We start from the raw sequence: 24695 nt of genomic DNA, 5'->3' as shown, positions 1-24695 counted from the left end.
TGCACATACAAAGACAACACACACACACACACACATTTTCAGAACCGCTTGTCCCATACGGGGTCGCGGGGAACCGGAGCCTACCCGGTAACACAGGGCGTAAGGCCGGAGGGGGAGGGGACACACCCAGGACGGGACGCCAGTCCGTCGCAAGGCACCCCAAGCAGGACTCGAACCCCAGACCCACCAGAAACCAGCACCATGGTCCAACCCACTGCGCCACCGCACCCCCTACACAAAGACAACAGTTTCAGCTTAAGAGCATGGCTCTGTAATCTTTATGTAACCTTAGCATGTGACTGTCAGTGAAAGATAGCATTTTGCTCCCTACAGCGATTATTTGGTGTCTTGGGGTCACTTTTGTTGATAAAATCAACCTTTCGTTGCCTGTGCTAAAAAACAGACGAGTGGTATCATGGGTTCTGTTTGATACCCATCAGAGTAATCTGTATGATTAAGATTCTGCCCTCCGAGGTACACAGGAGTGTTACTTGTACTGGAAAAAATGCTCTTAAGTTGTAGTAAATTTACCTTCAGTGTTACTTTGCACACATCCCCCCATTAACAAACAAAACTATTTCTTCAGTAGTTTGTGCATTACCAAAGTTTTCTCTAAGGTTCAGCATCATATTCCCTCCATAGCTGTCACCTGCTGCTGATTGTGGGAAAGGAAAACACTGTTGCCGTTTACTGTAAACTGTCAGTTTCCACACTGTTATGTCCAGTGAACTCACCCAGCCTTGGTGAGTAGGGCTTCTTCGCGAAGCATACCATCGAAGCCCATTTGTTTGTGCAGTGTGGAGTAAGCAAACCAGAACACACATCCTGTCAGAGGTGTGCTAATGGAAGACAAGGCCCTGTAGGACTGTAATCATTGGTGCTATTTCCATGGAAGCCAAATAAATTATCATAATTCTATGTATTGTTTCAAACTCCCCCCCCCCCATGGGTTGCTCTTTGCTGAAGTTGGTCTCTGTCTCCCTCAGGGTCGTTCTCAAAAAAGATCTAGACATTGTGAGGAGCTTTCTTTTCGGGTGTTCTTGTAAGGCTGCTGTCACTAGGTAGAAGACTTAAGCTTGGTCTGTGAAGAAAATCAGAAAATGTCAGAAGCTTCGACTTGTTTGAGATGTGACAGGCTGGTATTTGGAAGTTGCCGGGGTGGGGATGGATCCTACAAAGCTGCACAGTGTGGCCGTTCAAATACTAAGCATTTAAATGGAAATCCACCCCAGTGAAGTGGAATTGAGTGAGAAAATGGCACACTGTCAATAGAGCATGAAAAGCAGTAAGACAGTAGCTGAAGTGAACCCAGGTGAGGGACACAAATGCTGCTGTCAACAGGTACTCATACAAGGAGGCCTCTCCCCAGAGTCCGCACTAGATGCTCTATCCTGCCGGTAAGGATGTCAGGGGAGCACTGTAGAGGCATGAGGAGTGCACGCAACAACTCTGTTTGAGCATGTCGGATCGTCATACATGTCTGTCCAACGCCTTTTCTTTTCTCGACTTTCTTTTCTGCTGCTTTTGGTATTTTAAGGCTTCAGAGACAATGAAAAGTAAACAGTGGTATTGTTTCGCAGCGTAATAGGGCCTCTCCTTGCATAAACAAACAGCGCACAGGAGAGCGGCCTTGTCAACAGGCAGGACCTTTTCCACACACTCAGCAGTTGGAGCTGGAGATGGGGGTGGGGTGGGCAGCCAAAAAGGAGTGAGGAAGGGAAACTAGAGACCTCCCCCCTTCTCACAGAGGGGACATTGTCCAGGTTTTTCACTCCGGCAACATAGCTCCAGTGTGAGACGGCAAAGGAAACCTGAAAGTTAGCGAGTTAAATGTTTTCCCAAATGCTAGTGTAAACAGACCTTATATTTTTAAGCAGGTTTAATGTGTTGTAGAAAGTTTTTTTTTTTTTTAAAACGTTGTGCAACTAATCAAAGTTGATTTAGCAGCACCACTTTTTTTTAATCGCCTATAAATGTCGTCCGTGTAAAATGATAAGTTGTGATAAGTCATACTCTGTGTAATTCAGGAGTAATATGGAAAAACAGTGGGAGAACAGTCTGGGAAATAAAGGGAAGTATTGTCAAACACAGAACTTGCAGCTGAGATGAAATAAGGACTAGGAGAAAGGTGTGGTAAGAATGCAGCTATCCACTGCAAAACAGTATGTCCTTTGTCTCTGATATGAAATAAATATCTCAGGTTTGTCATATGAAATATCTAAGTGCTTTTCACCTCTGCCTTTTTTTTCTACAAAGTGTCACGAACCTACAAGTGTGACTAGTCTCAGAACAATAGGTTCTGTAGCAGTTAAGGACATGACGTATAACCTGAAGGTTGTTAGTTTAAGCCCCATGTAATGCTCAAATGATGCTTTGGTTGAAACTGTCTGCTAAGCAAAAAGTTAATGGCAACAATAAAAATTATAGATGTTAAATACTTTATTTCTAGCTTAGGCTTTACTGAATTCTCACAATTATCAACATCTTGAAGGAATGAAAAGTTTTTGTGTTAGGTCTTCACCAAGAAGAGGAGGGACTGAGCGATACAAACAATTGGAATATGTTAATGCGCATCTGTGCATATCGGTGTTTACAGATGTCTGTACGTGTACATTTACACTTACAATGTTGTTGTTCTCTTACAGAAATGTGTAGTGCACTGTTTAATAGGCCAGTTGGCACTTTGTAGTTCCTGCAGAATTCTTTATCCTACTGTTTTTCATGTCTATTAAGCATTAGCTCATTGTTTGCAAATGTTGGAAACTTCCTTCTCCAACTCAGCCATGGCTGACTGCCTCAGCAGCACTGCTGATCATATCTGTTCAGGACCCATTAATTTCATTATACAAATGATCCATTAGTTGTCTTAAAATTTAACATTTAGCCTTGTTGCATACTTGGTTTGCAGTAGACTTTGTGTGATTCTGTTGTCCAGTTGTGGTCAAAAGAAAGGGTAAGTGTTCGGCAGCGTCCCAGTGACAGCTTGTGCGGGTGCAACGGCAAGTGGTGGTTCAGTACCCATTTCGGCGCTTTGCTGTGTTTTAAAGTACCACTGTATTTAATGTGTGTTGAAAGTGTGTGAAACAGTGCCAGTCTTGATCCCTACCCCCCGCACTCTACCTTCTCCCCACCCACACAAGCTCCCCCATTTGGTCTCCGTGGACAGCAGGCGCTGGCGTTTATGCCTCCCGCTAGCCTACCCGCACGCTTGCCATTAGCGATTCTGTTTATAGCGCTCGCTGACTTCTCCAGATCTGGGCCCATCAGGAGCATCTCGACACCCTTTTAGGAAGGAACAGCCGCTCCCCCCCACCCTTCAGATAAACACACTCCGGCCGTGTACTGTGACTTCAGCAAATCCATTTGAAGATGAGGATATGTGTGTGTTTTTTTTAAAGTTATTCTCTGTATACTTCAGCAGTTGACTACATGTGTTTGGGAATCAGTGGGATGGGATGGAGCTACTGCAGATTTTTTTTATTTTTTTTTTTTTATTTTTTTTTTCTGTGTGATGCGCGCAATGAGATACTAAGGGTGCTCGATGTGGAAACCCAGCTTAGCTCTTTCCAGAAAGGGTCAGAGTTCCTCGTCTGGCTCAAGGAAAGATTAACATAGTTAGCATTATCTGCCAGTATCAGCTATAGCAGAACTCAGAATGACTTTATAAATGCCAAGGAAGGGCTGTGTTTAATCCTCCATTGCTTTTCACACCCAAAGACCATCCATCACTTTAAGCTTGGGCAACAGAAGTTTCTGGGTGGGGTTGCTAATGTTGAAAGAGTCCATATATCCAGTGCAGCTCTGTCACATAAACTGAAATGTCTACTTTTCGATCCATTCTTTAGGGAAAGAAAGAAGATTGTTGTCGAGTTGAAGTGAAAATATACCGTGTTTGACGTTGGGATTGGTGGAAAATACCACTCCTCCTCTTGAGGGACACAAATACTAATGTCCCAAGTGTTTTGTAAGACATGTCTTTATTTGACAATTTTGCTTGTAGATAGTCCTTTTCTGACTTTACCACAGGAATAGCTAACATCAGTAAAGGGCAGTAAACTGACAGTTTCCAGTTAAGATGTGTACTCACTATCTATGGCATGAGTTTTCAGTGTCCCCCCCCCCGAAGACAAGTTATTGTAAGTGTGTGATACTGAAAACAGTCTGGCCGAACTCAAGCTGATTTAATTTGCATATCAATCTATTTTAATTTTTATAATGTATGCTGTATGTTGAAGTTTTTTTTCCCTCCTTAATCATGAAAACACAGCCATAACTGTGTGTCCTTTAGAAGCATGTTTCAGTAACCCCTTCAAGGAGGTCCGCAGATCTCCTTGATCTCAGCACTGACCTGAGACTTAGATTTATTTTAAAAAGAGATCCACTTCAAAGATTTGGATGTAAATACAAGCTATTATTCAATTTATTTTTTAAGGACGTTAAATGCGTATAAGCTTTCACGGTTGCGCAGATACGAGATATTCTTTGGTCCCGCCAGGTTAGAGGGGCATGCACCAGGGGGGCAAACACTGCCATGTGACTTGGGGGGGGGGCTGCTTTCACACCTCCCCTAGCTGCTGCACTTCTCTTACATTTTAAAATCCAACAACTCAGTTAAGACACACACAAAATGCTTCAGTGCTTCACTCCATGCTAATAAAACATGATTGTGAGGGGTGCACAGGAGAGGGAGAAACTAAAGTTTCATCAGTCTGGAATTCTCAACAGCTGTTTTCAGTTAAGACCTCGCAGTCCCAGCTTCCTGGGGCTATAGTAGGGAGATGGTGTTAGTTTTTTTTTTTTTTTTTTTTTTGGTCGGGGGTTGCAAGCTTGTGGATGTATAGACCTCTCTCTCTCTTGCTCCCTTATTCCAGGGTGGCTAGCTTCCAGACTTTTGGGTTCTGCTGGTTCTTCATCTAAACTCGCATCTTCACTCCCCCACACCAGTGCGCAGCCCTATTTGTGCAGTACAAATATACCGTCTTTTCAGTAGGTCATGCAAAAAACTATGGGACATGGTCAATTCATACCAGATGCATCATAGACATACATAAGAGGACTTGGATCTGCTGCTCTGCAGTGCTCTGCATGGTCAACATAAACATCTGTACACTGTGTTCTTCAGATCCTTTTTAAGATAAGCTCTCTGAAATGAGCTGGATGTTTGCATATTTTCGTGCATTCAGATCAGTTAATTTTCCAAAAGATTAAATATTATACCATCTGGGTGAGGCCTGCCAAAAAGATTTTCTGACTCTCACAAAATTCGTAAATCCATGCCTTCCCTCCCAGGACAAGGGTTAGTCGACGCAGACTGAGCAGCTGCTGTTCTTGTATGGCCTGTAAATCAGTGCGACTCCCTCCAGCCGAATGGATTTTCGTGATGTCCCGTCATACACGTCTCCCCCAAATGTCCCAGTGAACCCTGCATGCCATCACGTTAAGCAGAGGCCCCTGCTGCACAAGGGCTCTTTGGGTTAAATCCACATTCTGCAGCTGGTGGCATCACAGTTGAGGTATTTGACTTGGCTGGTATTTTTAAATCCCCGGATGTGCTACTGACACTGGAACTTTTGAGAAAGGTACTTTACTTGAATTACTTAAGAAATGCAAGTGAACGAATGAATGAATACATGAAATAGAAAAGCAAAACATTTTTTGATGTAAGTAGTTTAGTAAAGAAGACCTTGTAAGGTGACATTTAAACTATCGAGGTTTGATATAGTCACTATCTTGTAATTATTCAGTTCAATGATTAGCTGCTGTTGACTTTGTCTGAAAAAGAAGTTGGTTAACAGTTTTATTCTTTGTGCTTTATTCTGTTTATTTAGTATGTTGGCTTGTGCAAAATCCTACGGACCTCATTGAGTCTGGACAAGTTGGCCCACATTTACTTATCACTCCAATTCGTGCGTCAAGAATTTACTTAACTGACTCTTAGCATGTTAACTGAGTATCTTGAAAAACATTGCAGAGAGGTAGTAAACTGCTGTTACTAATCAGTTGCTGAGGCAAGCGTCAAACAAGTCTATTAAATGTACTGATGGATTTACTTTGCAAGAGCCAGCATTTGGCAGATGTATCGGTAGACACTCTTTTGTGAAGATGGATCTATTTTAAAAAGCTATTGGAAATGGTGCAGGTAAAGAAGCTTTTGGAGGGGAAAAAATCTGTGCAAACTGCTCACTGTTGGTCAACCCTGACCTGGGTTTTGCTTACATAAGTAAGGCTCTGTGTGATTTAACTGGCCCTCATTGATTTCAATGACATCACCTAAGAATCTGCTTCTGAACACTTAAGAATTACTTTAAATGACCTTTTGAACAGGGACATGACTTAATTTTTTCCAGTGAGAAAAGGCTGCTGCAGTTATTGACTCAGAAGTTGTTCTGAAATCCTGCAGATACACGTTACGATTGGCGATCCAACATCTATCATACTTCAAGTTAAGTATCCTTAACCATTAGGTCCCAAGAATTCTTGGAAAGTGAGATTTCATGAAGATCAAAACAACCCAATTTGACACTGGTGGAAATTATTTTTTTCCCACTGTATAACTTCATGTAAGACTCTCTACCTTCCCATCTTGGTCGGCTGAAATGTATGCAGAGTTGGGAACTCCGAGCTAAGCTCTTAAGCGTTTTTTGCTTTGACTGAACTGATGTTCAGTCAGTTGTACAGCTGAAATCATGTTGACCGGAAAATTCACTATTTTTAATTGTGGTGAATCATGTTTTTAAATAATTTTTCTATTTATCACACACTTATTGAATCTAAATTTGTTTTGAAGTTTACTATATTTATCCTGTGTCCTGTTCAGTAGTCATTTTTACTCAACTGATTGTTCGTCTATTGATGTAATGCATTCATTGTATTTTTCTCTGAGATGCACATCACTTTGGAGAAAAGCATCTGCTGAATGAATAAATGTAAATGATTCATACAATTTATTATTGTGACTTCTAATCTAGAGCTTTTTTAAAAAAATGTTCTTGGCAACAGTTTTACATTTATAGCAATTGTCTGCTTAATTTAATTTTTGGTTTTGTCATTAATTCAAAGTTCAGTCTAAGCAAAATGAAAGCGTCTCAGCTGCAACGAAAACCATCATACCCTGTGGCCCGTCAGGTATTGAGTACCTGCTGTAGCATATCTTTTTCTCCATGTCTTTTGTTTTCAGATGGTGAGGATACTTTCTAGTTAATGGTTCTCCTGTCAAGACATGAGTTCTTAATGCATATTAATACATTTCCTGTACATGTGTGGAACTTGCCACTTGTGGAAGAACAAGTTGACACAGTCAAATTTAAAACTTATGTTCTACATCATGAGTTTTCAGTGAGGTGTCTTAGCTAAGTTCCAGAGTGACAACCACCTGGTTAAAGTTTTCTAATGGTATACCTGGTTTGTTGGATACCTGCATGCTTAGGATCTACAGATTGGTGTTTAGAAGTAATGCAGTGAAAGACTCTGCGAAACTGAATGTGCGTTTACTACCGTGTGTGTATGGCAGTTCAGTTTGCATTTCGCTTGTGTTTCACCCAGTGTCTCATTTGCTCATGGCCTCTGGTTCTGTGTCATCTGCGCTGCAGGGATGAAATGGGGAGAAATGGAGGGGGCCGCCGGAGGGGAAGGCAGATGCATATTGACGGATGGTGAATTCCATACCTGTCAGTGGCGAGTTGGGATAATCCCTCATCCAAGCCCAATGGATGGAGCAAATGTGTTTTTTTTTTTTTTTTTTTTTTTTTTCTTCCCTTCCTCCTTCTTCTTTCTGAGAAGACGGGTGTTACACTGCCCTTCTTAAAGGAGTGACACAATACAAGGAGCTGCCATGTAAAACTCTGGAAAAGGAGGAGGGAAAAAACAATTTTGAAACTTTTAAAAAGATTGATCTAATCAAGTTTGTGTGATACACAGTTGGCTTTGGAGGGCCTTTGTTGGGCTTTTCCGTGGGGTGGGGGGCAGGGGGGGGGGGCTGGCCATTGGAAACCCCTGAAGCAGGCTGGGGGGCAGGCCTGGTTCTCGTGTGAAACGGGCAGGCTCTATAGCGGCTTTTGGGCTGAGTTGACCAGGCCTGTATGGATGCGTTGGCAGGGGAACGTTGCCGATGAATAGGGTCTTTCACTTGCTCAGACTCTCCTGAAAGGCGGGACAAAGAGCCTGGGGGTAATGGCTTAGAGTCGCCCAGCTGAGCTCCGGAGTGCTTTCGCCCTTTCTCCTGCCTGGCCTTATTTAAATCCTATCGCGGGTTAGTCCTTGTGCAGACGGCCACACACTCGCCATCCTCCTGCTCCTGTTTTTGTTTTCGGTCCCATCCCTCACTTCTGCTCCCTAGACCGCTGCCGCTGGTCACAAGGCCGGATTAATTTAGGCAGCCAGGAGTTGCGTGTCCTCAGCAAGTGTGTTCACATTTCTTTACCAACAAGTATTAATGTGCTGATGCCTGAACTGACTTGAGATATTTATTTTTGCATTTGCGTGTGTTCTTTAGCATTTTTCCTCCATATCTCCCTTTCCCCGCAGCATTATTACTCACATTATCTGGGGCTTAGTAAAAGCCCTTGTTTAACATGTATTAGTGCTCGCTTTCAGCGAGCCCCACTCTCTTGTAGGTAATTACTGCAGGGCTTGCTGTCAATCGGATAAAGTAATTCATGAGCTGAAATTTTTGTGTGCCTTAGGATAATGCTGAGGTGTTGGCCAATAAAAAGGATTAATGAGACTTTGACCCAAAATTAGTGGCTTTCTTCTTTCTTTTAGTTCAGTTTCAAGGCCGTTCTTTCTGGAAGAGTTAAAGTAATAAGCCTCGTTACAAGTTAATTGGTCAGTTATTCCACGCGGACATTCTGTCCAGCTATGGTGTCCAGTTTCAGATGTCACTCAAAGCTTTGTTTACCCCTAGGGTGAAGGTTCAGGGGTGAGGGCTCTGTGCCGGTTGGCTGAGCGAGCACCAAAGCTCAGATTCCTGGAGGCTGCTGGGTGATCCCCACATCCGTGGACCCTTTCCATATCCCTGAAAAGCTCTCCAGAAGTCTCAGTGGTTGAGGCCACCGACAAAACTACGTGAAAACTGTCCCATCCACGCTACCAGGCCCTTGGTTAACTGCCCGCAGCAGGGTTGTGCAAGTTATTTAGAAATGTGATGAAAATCTTTCATTCATTCATTCATTCATTCATCTTTAGCCTGGCACTTGCGAGTACCTGGAAAAGAAGTGACAAGAAGCCATGTGCTGCTGGAACAGTTGTAGGATTTGCGCTGGTGTCTTCAGAGTAGCCGCTGCTTCTGAAGATGGGTTGTTGCTTTACATGAGAATGATTTGGGAGAAAACAGCCTTTTGAATGTTTTGACACGTCGATCATTGCCAGCGTTTGCAGCTATGAATGTGTGCAGAAATTTTGGGAACTTTAATTTGGTACAAAGTGTGCTTATCTTTTCCAGTTTGGTTTTTTACGTTAGAAATATTTTTCGGGAACTTGTGTGCTGGTGCCCTTGTTAAAAGAAAGACATTTTTAATATGGTAACACACCTCATACCCAAAACACCCCTTATACAAAGGTGTTAAATACCAGGCTTTCCACTTGTTGATCTGCACACCTGTATGAAATGGGCCGCAGCGTTATTTTCCCCCAAACACCTCCAGATTCTCTCTGGCCAAAACCCCCACTCATTTAGTCCCCACCCACAGTTTCAACATCGTAGAAAAGCAGCTTATTTGGGTTTTTCCCCTGCAGTCTGGTTTATTATGCCGTTTCACGGAGTCCCAATTGCAGCTGCGTAGAGCGCAATCTGGATCGCATTAGCCCCAGCGCTGTGATTTATAAATTGTTTCTCAGGCCATAAATCCCTGCTGTAATTGTGCACCAAGCTCTGCTCTCCCTTTCTCTCCTCCTCCTCCTACACACACACATACACGCACACACACGCGTGCGCGCACACACACACACACACACACACACACTGGCTATTGCTAATTGTTTGCAGGAGCAACGACACTACATTTGAAGGAAACTTGTTTCCCAAAGGCATGTGGTGTGTGCATGTTTTCTAACTCCTTTCTTTCACTTTGTGGAGCACACCTTGGAGCAGCAGGAAGGAGGCGAGTGAACAGGCCAAGTTGTAGAGATGCTCTGAAAGTAGTTTGTGTCGCCTTCATGGCTGCGAGCGGGTTCTGTTCCTGACGGCCCTCTTCCCCTCCTCTGCATTCCTCAGCTCTCACTGTATAATTTGTTGGGGCCTCCTATAAACTCAATCCTTGGGAATCTGATATCTGGCTGTATAGCCCCCACCCGTGTCACCACCACCCTGTCTTCCCCCACCTCGCTTCCCTCACACAACTTTTTCTGTTCCAGTATGCGGAGTGTGTGGTACTCTTTCCACCCCCCGTACACAAATGGGAGTAGGATAGCGGTTTGCTGCGAGCCCTTTGTGTATTTATGCCTGTGTGTTGCTGTCATGGTTTTTCTGTCTTCTTGGATGTTCTTTGTCCCCATTATCCAGTTTGCTTATTTCACACTGTGTGACCAAACTTTTGGCTTTATGGCCTTGTGGAACTCTACTGTTTTTGGTTTGCTCATTAACACACCACACACCACCTCCTTATCAGAAGTAGAAGCTGAGCTGCATTTGACATCTGTGTTTTCAGTCGTAGAGTTCCCAGTAACTGTTCGAAGTGTGCTGCTAGATGCTGCCAACAGGAATATTTTTTGGTTTTATTATTATTCTTTTTTTTTTTTAACTTAGCATTTCTTCCAATTCAATTGGCTGTTCATCTAATTTGATGCCACATCATTACACATGAACATGACATAAGCTACATGGACTCTCTTGCTTGGTCTTCAGGTTTCAATAGTCATCATCTGGGTCAGATTGCTCCGACCCCTCCCTCCCCTTGGAGACCACATCCGAGGGGGTGTTCCTGCATGTCTCCATCCACCAAGGGAGGGGGCGCTCCGCATATGTTTCTTCAGCCTCATTGTTTTACACTCAGGCTACGTAGTGAACCTTGAAGAGGTAGGGGACCCCCTGACCCCCCTGTTGATTTGCTCAACCTCCCTTCCAAAGGCCAGTGACAGGATGGGGGAGGGCGGAGAGGTTGCATTTTGTGTGCTCTGGTTTTTGTTTACTCTTCAGGGGGGCCCCCACCATTCCTTTGCATTGAATTTCTTATGTACTTATACTCCAGACTGAGGCAATTTCACTGCTTAGAACTTCAGGCTTGTCATCCCAGTGCACTTTTTCGGTCAAAAAACATTTGATTTGTTGCCTGACACTTGGCTGAGTCCTCTGTGAGAAGTCTGCAGTATTGCTTGCTGTCTGCTTCAGCTTGTAACTGTCAACTCAGCTGGTTTTGTTGAGCTAACATGTAGATTTGCCGACATGATGTGGAAACGAATCGTGGACATCCTTTTGAGGACCTGAGAGGCATGTTTGAAGAGCTGGCTGGGCAGTGGTTAGTAGGGATTTAATGCTGTGTACTGTTTGTTGCTCTAGAGGGGTTGAAGGGTAGAGAAGGCTTTACCATGCTGGAGAAGCACACATTCAGTTTTGCGGTGTAAAACTGAGCAGAGACCAGTGAAGGACTGGCCGGTTGGTCTTCTCAGCAAGAGGCATCTGTGGGCAGCTGTGTGTGGAGGTGGGGGGCTGGAGAGCTCTCTGTGTGTGTGTGTGCGTGGTGGGGCAAAGGGTGGTGTTGAAGATTGCCCCCCCCCCCTTCCCACAAGAACACAATCGCTCCTCTGTTTTCACAAGACTGGTGGTATGTGAGAGCAGAAACAAATGTGTTCAATTCAAACCTTTTACTCTCCCTGACTCTCTTGCCCCACCCACTCCCCGCTGCTATTTTTTTTTTTTTCTCATATTATTGAGATTACTTTTTTCTTACAGGTTTCAAGCCCTCCTGCTGCAGTCAACCCCCCCCTTGATTAAAAGAGTAAGAATAAAACTTTGTCCCCCTGTGAGTGTCTTGTGTTGGCTGTGATTGAGAAGCTGGCAGCCTTATACCTCACACTGTAAAGTTGCAATGAAATCAGTATTTATTTTAGTTTTTGTGCGAGTTTATTTCTGTTTATGACCCCTGTGTTTATTTAAGCCATTATTGGAGTGTTTAGCTTGTTTAGTGATGGCAATACTCGACTTTTCCTAGCCTTGGGCACCCTTCGTCGCAACATTGCTTGCCGTCCGATAGAAAATGTGCTGCTGTTCACAGAATGCTTTACTGCTCGCACTCTGGATTTTATAGGTAGCTCATTTTCGCCTTTATTTGGCCTGATTGTTGTATGTGAGCTGTGCCCTCTCCGCCCTGGAGGAAGCACCAGTATTGTGGGTTGTGGCACTCTTTCGCTGTGCTGAGGATGTGTCGGCGGCAGCTCTCTAAATGGGCCGCTCCTCCTTAATTTTAGTCATCTGTTGAAGTTTATGCCTCACATCCAGCCAACCAGTTCACTGAGAACCACAGGCTCTGGAATTAATTACCAAGAGGTTTAAAGCCAAATGGCTATGAATTTCAAAATGAGCGAGGCTTCCTCTACGCAGAGTGTGTATAGACTGGTAACTGCACAAACTTTGCAGAAGCCAATAGAGTATTGACAAACATGTCTTTAGCTGCACTGATACCTGAAAGATACATGGATTAGGGTTAGGTTGGTGTTGCTCATGTTGGTTTGCACTTTAACCACCCCCCACCCACCAGGCGACCAGAGCTGACTATCAGACTTGTAACCAGATACCCATGGACTGAAAACCGCGTAACTAACTCTTAATTAACTTAAGCAGTCTGTCATCTCTTAATATGGGAAAGTTTGCCTCTTTGCCAGATGCCTGATTATTTACTTGTGGTTCTCATTATGTACAGTTTTGTTTGACCCACGGTTGTGTCCTGTGATACAATAGCTTGCTTATTCTTTGTTCTTGTAGGACTTGAATAATGTATGTTTATATTTAATGAAAAGGTGAACTTATTCTGCTGTATTGGTGCTCCTGTAGTACTCTTTTCTTTACACTGGTATCTGGGAGTACACATTCAGCAAAGTGACGGCAACAATCCAGTTGTGCAGATGGTTCCATATGGAAAAATTAAATTGCGAGCGATGACAGTAGTAACCTTTACTTTATAGTGCCTTTAAAAGCAGCTCATGGAAGCACTCTACAGTAAGAATATAATGGGTACAGAAATAAGACTGAAAGAATAGAATATTTGCGAGTAGGTTTAGAGCAAACAGTTTTAAATGTCTATTTTTAACATATGAATCGAACAGTTAAATTAATAGATCTTCAAAAAAGGAAGAGCAAGATCAATTTTTGCCATCATTTGTTAGTGTCTTGCAATAAATTTAAAACAGATCTTTTTAAGGACAGGTTTTTCAGTAGTGTTGTAATGCCACTAGTATTACATTTCCTCCCACAGAAATGGTCATCATTCTCAACAGACATGACTATTTCAGACGTTGAAGTCATGCTGCACAGAAATATGCTTTGGATTGCCTTCAAAAGGCAGCAGGAGATGTGTGACTTTAGACATGTGCTGTATGTTGTGGGTGACTCTTTGTTGAGCAATTGAAGTAATTTATAAGAACTATTTACTTAGGCATGGAGCCTGCAGTACAGTGTTTGACATTTACTCTCCTGATACAGGACTTAAATGGACTATTCATGACATCACATGTAACCTGTTGGTTTATTGCCTTGGAGTGTTTTCTGAAGGCTTCTCCCTGACACCATCTCCTGTGTGCAGCCCTTCTCCCCCCACTTCGGCCTTACTCCATCTCCCTCTCTCTGTTTTGTGCTAATAATTCTTTTGTGTACATGTGAAGAGGCCTATGTGCTTGGCCTAAATAGGCCGTGTTGCCATGGAAACAGTGCACTCTAGATGACTGACCTTTGACCCCTCTCCCCCTCTTTTTTTTTTCTTCCCAAGTGTCTGAATGAGAGTGTAGGGGGAGCTCCAAGGTCAGAATGGACGCCAAGCAAGCTGAAGGGGTGACCCTGTCACTCCCGTTTAACTTCATGCATTTGTGTACTAATGGACACTTACAATGTGGTGCCCATTAGCAGGATGTAAGTGTCATAGCTGGAGATAGGGCTGTGTAAATGTAACGTGTGAGTGTGTAACCTGTGAGCTCTCCCACTCAGCCTGGGATTGAGGCCTTTGTGTGAAGGCATACCTGTTTAAACATAGCTGTTCAGTGTTTATCTGCAACACAACACCGTGCTCATAATGGTGTTTTCTGTGGTGTGCTTGCTCTGCGTGCTGAATGGCTGCAGGAACACAAAGGTGTGGACCGGCTCACGCTTTTTGCACCGTATTATGTTTGCAGTCATAAAAAAAGATGAAGGGATTAAGGTTGCTGGTTTAGGATATTCACAGTTTTATTTATTTGGTTAGTAATTTGAACAGTATTAATGTAAAGTATTTAATACAAAGTGGCTGCAATAGACATTATTATGGCTGTTGAGTAAAATATGGCTTTGTCTAAGTCATGCACAGCCAGAACTTGGCGTGGGCTGGTGATGCAGTGCTGTTGTATCACTGCAATTGGTTAATGATCTGTACCTGGCCTGTTCTCATGTGAAGCATTGATTCAGATAGCAAATCAACATTCATTGTTTGAGAGCTCAGCGAGCTCCCCACTATCATATTTGTTTGTTTCTGTCTTCTATTGGTCTGTGTTGTAGTATGGGGAGCTTACACGTTTCATTTAGCTGAGGCTTTTCTCCAAAGCTAATGAAAATGTTTGGCTACTTATAATTACTTACACATTTATACAGCTGGGTAATTTTACTGGTGCAGTTTTTTTAGGGCAAGTTCTTTGCTCTAGGGAACTCTAGCTGTAGGCGGGATTCGAACCTGTGATGTTTGGGTCCAAAGGCAGCGGCTCAAATTTATCCGATTATTTTACATGTATATCTTTTCATTTAGGAGACGCTTTTCTCCACAGTATGAAACAACTGAATAGACATAGACAACAGTGCATTTCACAGCAGACAGAGCTTTGGACAGACAAATGATTATTGAATCTCAGTTTGTCTGAAACCCCGTTTTTACAGGTGCCCAGAACTTGAAGCTCTATGTTGACATTGTGTAGGTACTGCAGTAACAATTCAGACCAATATTTGGATGGATTTTTAAATCAGTTCTACATTCATTTAGCAACACGTATAAACGCAACACTGTATTTGTATTGGGGGGTGCGGTGGTGCAGTGGGTTGGACCGGGTCCTGCTCTTCAGTGGGTCTGCGGTTCGAGTCCCGCTTGGGGTGCCTTGTGACGGTCTGGCGTCCCGTCCTGGGTGCGTCCCCTCCCCCTCCGGCCTTACGCCCTGTGTTGCCGGGTTGGCTCCGGTTCCCCGTGACCCCCTATGGGACAAGCGGTTCCGAAAATGTGTGTGTGTGTGTGTGTGTGTGTGTGTGTGTGTGTGTGTGTGTGTGTGTGTGTGTGTGTGTGTGTGTGTATTTGTATTGTAACAATTTCAAAATTCAGTTATAAAGCTTTTTCAGCACAGAGTTGGAACACTTCCATACCACTTTTACTACCATGTAAGAGAAAAATCATAGTAAAAGCTAAATGCAGAAGGTTTCCTTTGTGCATTTGTTTGTCACAATTCTGTTCAGGTCCTGTGGATTCCATTCAGTAACTTTGTAGAGAACCAATCCACACAGTTGCAAAACGGGCTGAAAGCGATTCCACTGTGTCCCCAGGTCCAGCTATTTCTGTTCATAATGATGAGTGGAATACAGCTTGCTTGGCTTCCTCCCCCCCTTCCCTCAGCCCTCTCCCCACCAATTAATTACTAATTAGCACAGTGAGGGCTATCGTTTGCTTAAGAATTGCGTTTGCAATTACCCTCAACACACACAAACAAAGAGGCGGAATTAAAACCTAGGGACCCGGAGGGGGGGTGGATACTTACTGGAATTGCTTGATAATTGTGTCTCCTGTACAGCTCGACAAGAGGTGTCAATAGCTTGCATAAATGAGTGATATAAAACACTCCAGCAAGGAGAGGATTCCCAGCGCCATTGTCTGGAGTTGCTGTTCATATGCTTAGAGGATAATTGACACCTCTACTTAAAGCAAGCTGTGTGGCCCGTTTGTTTTTCGCATGCGGACAAAGAGGAGCAGTGGGGAGGAGGATTATCCACACCGTGGGTGATTGACATTATCTGCTGGGTCCACCCAGCCGAGACATTCTTTCAGGCCCCTACTGGTGGAGGATATCACAGGGCTGTGTTCCTGACTTGTTGAGGTCTCGCACCCGCAGCAATAGCTGTCGCAGGATGTCACATTTTACCTGTGACCCCACTGGGTAATTTTTGCTTCTCTGCCATGTAGACCACCTTCAGTTTTTGTTCTTGGTCTTGGCTCCAATGTGTTGGAGTAAACTCTCTCTATGCAGTCTCCCTCAGAACTGCTAAATCCCTTCCAACAGTCAAGAAAGGTCTCAAAACACATCTCTTTGAGACTCACTTCCCACCCAAGCTCCTAAAAATCTTGGAAGTTATACCCTCACCCCTTGATACTTTTTAATTGACCCATTTTCCTCATTGTATATCTCTTCAATAAGTAGCTCCTGAAAAAGGTGCACTTTAACACTTACTTGTACGTGACTCTCGAGTCACGACATGTGCAACTTAAGACAACCTCGCCATTAACCTTATTATATTATGTTGAGGTCCACCCATATGGTAGTATGGTCTGAGTAAGTGTCAGAGTATTTCATCTGCTGCACTGTAACATTTATTGGCTGTTCTGCCATATTTGTTATTGTTTGGGTCTCAATCGGTATTTCGGTATCCAGCACTGCTATGTGTTTTGTTCAAGTTACTTTTTATCCTAAATGGCTGGAAAGTTGGTGGGGAAAAAAAAAATAAAAAATTCTTCTGATAGTGCTGGCATGAAGAAGCAAAGGATGACGGATTTAGAAATGAAAGTGAAATTAATAGTGCAGCATGAAAATACTACACTTTGTTTCATTTAATACAACAAAAGTCCGTTTGACGGATCATCGGAACGGAACCCTGCTGTAAATGAAGTGACCACCTGTATTCGTATAGCTGACTCTTTTCTGCAAAGCAACTTACAGTCTGCAGCATCTCACAGTGATTTACCCATTTTTTTTTTTTTTTTTACAGATGAGCTATTTTCACTGAATACAGGGTAAGTACCTTGATCCCAGGTACTACAGCAGAACGTGGGATTCAAGCCTGGGTCCTTGGAATATAAAGGCACTGGCTCTAACCACTCTACTAGCAGTTTTAACATCAGTATCGAACAAAGAAGCTGCGTGTCAATATTCGTGTGCATGTGTCAAAGTGTGTTGTGGGCTGCACCTTTTTTTTTTTTTTTCTTCCCTGGACATTGCCTTGCAGAAAAGCTTCTGCCAAATGCGCAAATGTGCTGTGGCGATATTGAAGGCGAGCGCTCGGGTGTGCTCCCCCTCCCTGCACTCACACCCAGACTTCTTGGAGAAGTGAAGTTTTATTTCAGATTACTGTAGGAGTTTTGTGAGTTTTTTCTGTCGCTCTGGCAGCAGCCCTGACATACTTAAGCAACAAATGTCCCAACATCTGCCCCCCTCTGATGTCCCATGCTGCCTGGCGGTTTGGGCCCCTCGCACTGCAACATGACAAAGACGCCTAGCCATATTTTCAGAGTCCTCCATGAAAGGACTGAAACAATTAGAAGCAAGCGCTGGCAGTGAGCGTGCCCCGGAGCATATGCTGCGTTATCCCTGGTCCAAGAGCAGCAGGCCCCCTTTCTGCCTTTGGGAAACATTCTTTGGATACTCTGCCACCTTTGTCTTACACTTCCCCAGCCATCATAGGACGCTCGACTGATGTTCGTTTGGAGAAGCGCAGCCTCACAGACATTGGAAGACAATTAAAGTGTAGTGAAATAGACCAGTCTTTCATTGTAGTGCGCTTTATTTTGTTGCCTACTTTGCAGCTTGCCTGGCGAGCAGCGCGCCGTACCTCATTATATCCGTCGCGCTCCCTGCTCTACCAGAATTATGCCAGCCTGCCTGGTGTTTTCTGGGAACCCAATGGAACGCACCTCCGAAATATCTCGCAACAGTCTTGTTTTTAAAGTTAACTTCTGAACGTATACATTTTTCCACTTGTTGGTTAGGACATTATTTTTGCGGGCCACGGCCTTATGAAGATGCATCCGCCTTTCGCCTGCTTGAAGACAGTTTAATAGGGCATGTCCTCACCGCAAGCCAAACGTAGTCTGAATGTGCGTCTTGAGAATGCGGCACACGGGACGTTGACCGTGACAGTTGAGAGCTGTTTTCCAGCCCAGGGCTGATAGCACCAGATACCAGTCTGAGGTTAATCCAGTTAACCACTGAGCTCTATCTGTCCGCTTGTGTAGCTTTCCATGCTCAGATTTGCCCTGCAGGCTGATAAGATAGGCAGCGAGGCAGGATCCAGGGGACTGTGTAAGCTGGTTTTAAACAAAAGCACATGGATCTGTCCAATAATGCAAACTTTTTTTTTTTTTTAAAATTTAAATCTGTCCAGTATGAACTTTTTTGCTTCATTTTAATAAGACACATCTATTTTGTGAAAAGTCCAAATAAGTTTGTCTCAGTGGTATATTAATGCTGCCAAAGAAGACACAGTTAAAGGCTTTTCTCTATTATATACCAATATTCATTGCTGCACGCATTAGGAGAAGCGCGAACACGGTGGAAGGCTGAGGAGATCACTGGGCCCTCTGTTTAGCGTCGTGTTTCCATTAGTCACGCTCCAGCGTAACTGAGTGGAACCGTTCCGGCTTGAAAGCGCTCATTGCAGCGAGCTGCGTTCTTGTGCATTTTTCACAGGTACTCTTAACCCTAGAACTGTTTTGGCAACATTGGATGCCAGCTGCCCTTTTCAGTGCCTGCTTCCTTGTTGTTGTCGTTGTTCTTATGTGAGAACTGTCAATGTCAGAAAAATTACAGCTGGTCAATGTAAAGGATTGTATTTCCATTTTCAGAGTAAAACCACTAATCATGGGCAAACGTTAATTCTTTCCGTGGCAATATAGTTGGGCACGCAAAAGTTACTGTAAAACATAGGGACAGCTGTGATTTGCATGAGAGTATTGTAATGTTTATTTCAGCACTGAGAAGGGGGCTTCTTTGGGGCTGGTAGCTTTGTGAATTAAAAAAATGTATAGAAGGAATGAACTGTCTGCATCATGTAGTTTAAATTTACTCTTCTTGTACATCAATTTATTGAGAGTAAAATATACTTGTGAAACAACAGCGGGATGGTTTAAACAGATGTCCAGTGCATGGGTTCAGAATAACCTATTTGTTCTCCAGGCAAGGTTTTACTACACCTGCAGCTAGACAAGCATGTGGAGCAACAACACTTATTGAGTCATATTCACGCATAACCTGTATTATCTGAATAAGGGCAAGAGCTACTCTTATTAAGAGACATGTGGGAACAGAAGAATGTGCCAAGTGATTCATACTGCATATGCATGTTTATATATGAATATGTTTATATACTTTTATTTATCCATCTCTCCTCCCAACCCAACAAAACATACTGTGCAGCATCTGCTGCAAATATCATGATTTTAACACATGATTGTAAAGTGTCTCTCCCCCCGTGCGCCCTGGCTGTTTATCTTGGCTGCTCTTCTTCCGTGAAGAGCGGCACCATAGCCCCTGAGCTCCCTAAGCTCTCCCACAGTGACTCCGTGAAGCAGAGGGTGGCAGCAGTTTGGGAATGGGGTGCAGAGCAGGTGCTGTGTTCGGGGGTGGGTTTGTTTCCTGTTTGTTGATTGAGTGTGTTATTAATAATTAACGCTTATGAACTAGTCAGTTCTACAGAAGTGACAGAGGGGGGCATTTTTAGTGCTCTGGATATTACAGGGAAATTGCTCATACAAATCTGACTGGACGTCTCCGTGATGGACACGCTGGTGTCCACAAAGCAGAATGGTAGCAGCCTCCAATACTGAGGCAGGTGCAGAGACGTAGTTTGGAGTGGACATAAGCCTTGAGCTTAATGGTGGAAAAAAAATGTTAGTTCCAAAATGTTCCCTGCTGGGGTAAGGCGAAGGGGCCTGGCCCAACTTCCTCCAGCGGTCTTTTGGCCCCCAGCTGTCAGGAAACAATACCCTGAGTCTGCTCCGACAAACTCATTCCTGAAAAAGTTTTTTTTTTTTTTTTTCTTCTTCCCCCTCTTGCCCCCCCACAATTTAGCTGTAATGTCTTTTCCATTTTTAACCCGCAGTTATCCAAACTTCCTTCCTCACAGTAAAGTCACTGTGATGAATGTATCCTTAAAAAGTTAAGCCTTTGCAACTCCTTAATAACTACTGACAAACGGAATTTTGTGTTTATAAAAAAAAACTTACGTTTATTTAACGTCTTTTAAAGGTCTTACTTTGGTCATGTCACCCCCCCATCCTGTAATGTTGTTATGGAATTGCATTTAGCCACACAACAAACAGGTCTCCCTTTATAAACTTGTTGAATGTAGCTTAGTGCCAGATCCTGGGTGTACAGAAGGAGAACTGTTTTGTTTGTTAGAGGGGTTACTGAGCCTTGCACCCTGTGCTTCTGGAATAGGCTCCGGACCTTCGCAGCCCTTACTTTGACAAGCTGGTTAAGGGCAGTGAGGGAGTGAGTTGGAGGTGTGGGATGTGGTGGGTGTTGATGATTGTTCTTTATTTTAGTTTACAGCTAAGGTCTGCAGTAAGGTTCTGGGTGTGTGCGGGAGACTGTTACAGAAAGGACCTGTGGAAGGACAGATGTCCATCCCACCAGTTTGCTGACAAAGAAAAAGTTATCATGAAGAGGACCTTTTCAGCGGGGGGGATACACATGTCCATGGAAAAACTACAAGAAGTCTCTGTGCTGGGCACAGGGTAATGCACTGTGCTGCTGGTAGACATGCCTGGGTCCAGACAGATCCAAATTACATGAACTTGGTCTGATGTGCTTTCCTGTGTGAGCTATAACTATTACTCTTCTGGTTTTAAAAAAAAAAAAAAAAAAAAAAAGCTCATTGACAATCCTTTGACTCCTAGAGCAGTTGCTAAACTTGAATGCACCACTCAGACATGACACCGAGTATGGATTTGTTTGCGTCCTTAACTTCATGAAATTTTTAATACATTTAAACCTTTATGTATTTTTTTGTTTTTTAATACTCGATAGGGAAAAAATGTCAATGCACATACAAATGTGATACCTGGTGTTTAACTGATATGCAAACCAGATGTTTAAACTCTGCTGAGGAGAGCAAAAGGACTCCAGATAATTGAAAAAAAATCTTTAGCATTAAACAGAGAAGTCCTCTACTGCACATAAACTCAGTCTGAAAGTACAAGTTTCTTTGGTGAATTGTATATGATTAGTAGTCCATAGCATGCCCATCATGCTGTTAACTTCCAACATTCCAAAAAAATGGGTTCTGAGAAATATGGTTTAGGTCAAAAAGGCCAGTGCTATCCATCAGAAAGCTGTTCCCTTAGACCACGCCTCCTCACATCCATGCCTCCCCCCAACTGTCATCTCCCACTGTGAGATGGGACTTCCTTCCAGCTGTTGACCCTCCCACCCCGCCGCCATCCCCAGTGTCCAGGCGATGGGCGCCCACAGCTGTGCGCTTGCAGGGACGCATTCCATAACCAGCCCCAATTTCACAGTCCTTGTCAGCAGAGGCCATTCTTCCTCTGCTGCCCCTTCCCAGAGCGCTCGTGCTCTCTACAGGTGGCAGAGGCTATCGGACTCTTAGCACTTTGCTTTGTTCCACCCTTATTTACAGCATTTTTTCCCCTCATACACAGTCAAAGTTCTTTTACAGGGAATAGTCTCCGTGCGTATGACTGTCTAAGGTGTGAGATCTGTGTGTTCTGGAAATCAGAAGTTTGAGGGCAACCCTCTTTGCTTTTCACAGAGAGAGCAGAATATGCTTTGGTGTGGCTGTGCAAGAGGCTGGCGCCGATTGTTATGCTGACAGTGCGTGACCTCTGGAGGAATGGGGCTGTTGAGAAACCTGGTGTCTAAGTGATGTCATGTGTGGCTGGTCCATATTAAGTGGATAAACCAGTTCTGCACAAAGGATCGAGGTTTGCTCTGTAGAAGACTTAAGGATATCAGCAAAGCAAGTGTGTACACAGTTTTTGTGCGTGTGTGATTCCATTTCACAATGGACAAGCTGAAAACCTAAGATGGTGCAACAACCAGAAATTCAGCATCTCAAATTTGGAGTCAGTGCTGGCAGATTCAGCCATAAATAGACACCTCAATAGTGGCAGTGCATTTGAATAGGATCTTGACGATTTCCACTTCCCCTTCCTCTTCTGTGCATTTTTTATTATGTTGCCGAATAGCATGTGATGATCCTTCCCATCTGGATCCGTTTTATGTTCATCGGATAATGTTCTCCATCTCAACTGATGTATTTATTCATTTATTTTTCTGGTTGATGCCATCTTAGTTTTTGTTCTCCCGTTGTCCTGCATGGTGTATTGTGTGTCTCTGCTCGTAGTGCCATCCCCCCTGGGTTACTCATTCCACTCCTCATTCCACAGTACCTGCAGATGAAATGGCCCCTGCTCGATGTTCCTGGGACAGCTGCACTCAAAGATTCCCGGTCTCCCACCCCTGGACACCTAGTGAGTATGCCTGCTCCCACCCACGATCGTGCTATCGGTCCTGTAGGCTTGTCGCAATGTCCTCTGTTCCCCATGCATTTTTTATGGCAGGAGTGCCTTCGGGCTGCGTGGACACAACAGGACAAAATGTCCTCACCACTATCACAAATCACAACGCCTTCACCTGTCCTGTGTATTTTTTTTGTGTGTTTTTTGTTCTCTTATTAATGAGCACTTCATCCTTGTATAGTGCACTGTCCTTGCAGCTGTACGTGTGTTTGTGTGTGCCTTTGCTGGCACTTTGTGTCTTAGATAATCTCAGAATGTCACCAACTGTGACCCCCCCAGCCTGTAAGATCTGGTTTAACCTGTTAGTGAGGTGTGTCGTGGTGAAAACGAATAAACACCATTCAGAGTTTTGCTTTCCAAGACAGTGGAAGGGCAAGTATGCCGAGAGAGGGGATTAGATGATAAACATATTTACTTTCAATGTGCCCAGTGTGCTAACCCAATTTTTAGTTCTTCACTGGAGTGACTGAGGATTTTGTGCTGTCACTCACAGCCTGTATAGACAGCGTATGACTTTTGGTATGAGTCTGTCAGGATGCGGTCATGTCGATCGACAGGAGCGCAGACCCTTCTCGTTCCTTCCGTGAGACATTTGCTTCTGGCCGGCGGAGAGAGCATTTGTTCTGGTCTCACAAGCATAATGATGCATCTGACAAAGTGATCATTGACAGCAGCAGAGGAAGTCTGGCTTAATTGACTTTTATTGGCCCTGGGGATTCCGGAGCCGCCCATTGAGCCACCTCAGCCTCAGCTGGAATCCAATTAGAGTTATTTTATCACAATAAGTGTTGACCTCACAGTGACCTCTTTGTCTTCACTATATATGACTAACAGGCATTTCTTTTCCTTGTACTTTATTTATTTAAACATTATGAAATGCATGCACCCGTATAATGGGTCTGCTAAAGAGGCAAAATAAGCGCCTGGATAAAGAGCAATTTAATTATAGAGAAATCAATGGGACGTTTCAGAAGCGAACATGGATGTCGGGGCTGTTCCTTAACCACTGGCCAGACTCCGTTCTGTCCTGCGGTAGTGACACTCGCAGGAGGCAGGGAGACTGGTAGATACAGTAGCTCCAGTCCCTGCTCCCTGGCCGTGCGGGTTGTGGGTAGAAAGGCCTGGGCCTGCTGGGCTGTGGCGTTGCTCTAATGAGAGCAGCGGTGCGGGAAAGCAGGTGCGTAGGAGAATGCGAATGCAAGCCGAGAGCTACCTGATGAGTGCGACGGGAGGGGGCCCTTCACATGGTGTTTACCGTGTTGATCTCTGCGTACACAGTATAATTCGCATTGTATTTGTTGTATAAATATAAAAATCATGTGACCTCATGCACGTATACTGTAAAACCAAACCGTCTTTTTGTCTCTACAGTTTTACAGACACACTACTGTCTAACCTGTTGTTTTATTTTATTTTATTTTATTTTATTTTTTGTTGCTATAACATAAATCAATTTTTTAACAATGCCTGACGTCTGTAATGCAACGGGGATTAGCACTACACATGATTGGCAGCGAGTAATGCTCAGCAACTGGTATGTAAGTGAACCACACTTTCAAGACCTTCTCCAACACCTGGAAATACTCGTGTAGTTTATCATCCCATAAACTTTGTAATGAAAGCAAGGAGCACTCATGAAGTTTGCATGGGGGGAGGAAATATTTGCTGTTCTCAAGTTCTTTGGTGTTCCCTGTCCCTGCTTTTTTATCGAGATGGAAAGATGGCCGTGGAACACAAGGCGGGGGGGGGGTGAACGGGAGGGGGCAGTGGATATGAAAGGCTCGTGGAAGTCTGTCCTGTCGCTGTGCAGATTGGGTCCATAAGGCCTGTATGCTAATTGGGGGAGCCAGCTCAGACCGAGGCGCTCAATTATTCAGGAGACAGGTTTGTTTAGCATTCTGCTGGCACGGCTCTGGGTGATACGGGGGGTGTTTTGCGGGGGAATTTGGTGAAAGTAAAGGAGCATAGGACTGTCAGAGACCCACCCCCTTATTTAAGCCCGGCATTCAGAGAGCGGCC

General features: G+C 43.9%; 1 protein-coding gene across 4 annotated transcripts in view; it reads left to right on the top strand.

Annotated features, from left to right (window-relative positions):
* The window catches only part of tcf7l1b (transcription factor 7 like 1b), a 45539-nt gene that overhangs the window by 6065 nt on the left and 14779 nt on the right, over nt 1-24695 (top strand). For 2 of the 4 annotated variants that reach the window (XM_018744086.2, XM_018744087.2), the window contains exon 4: nt 22545-22628. The exons of the other annotated variants lie outside the window; for them this stretch is intronic. In XM_018744086.2, the coding sequence (XP_018599602.1) occupies nt 22545-22628 (84 nt within the window). The remainder of the gene's footprint in view (nt 1-22544; nt 22629-24695) is intronic. 4 annotated transcript variants of the gene reach the window in all.

Source organism: Scleropages formosus, chromosome 12 (assembly GCF_900964775.1).
Source record: "Scleropages formosus chromosome 12, fSclFor1.1, whole genome shotgun sequence".
In the NCBI taxonomy this organism is placed as follows: Eukaryota; Metazoa; Chordata; class Actinopteri; order Osteoglossiformes; family Osteoglossidae; genus Scleropages; species Scleropages formosus.
This window is presented reverse-complemented; position numbering and strand designations above follow the sequence as displayed.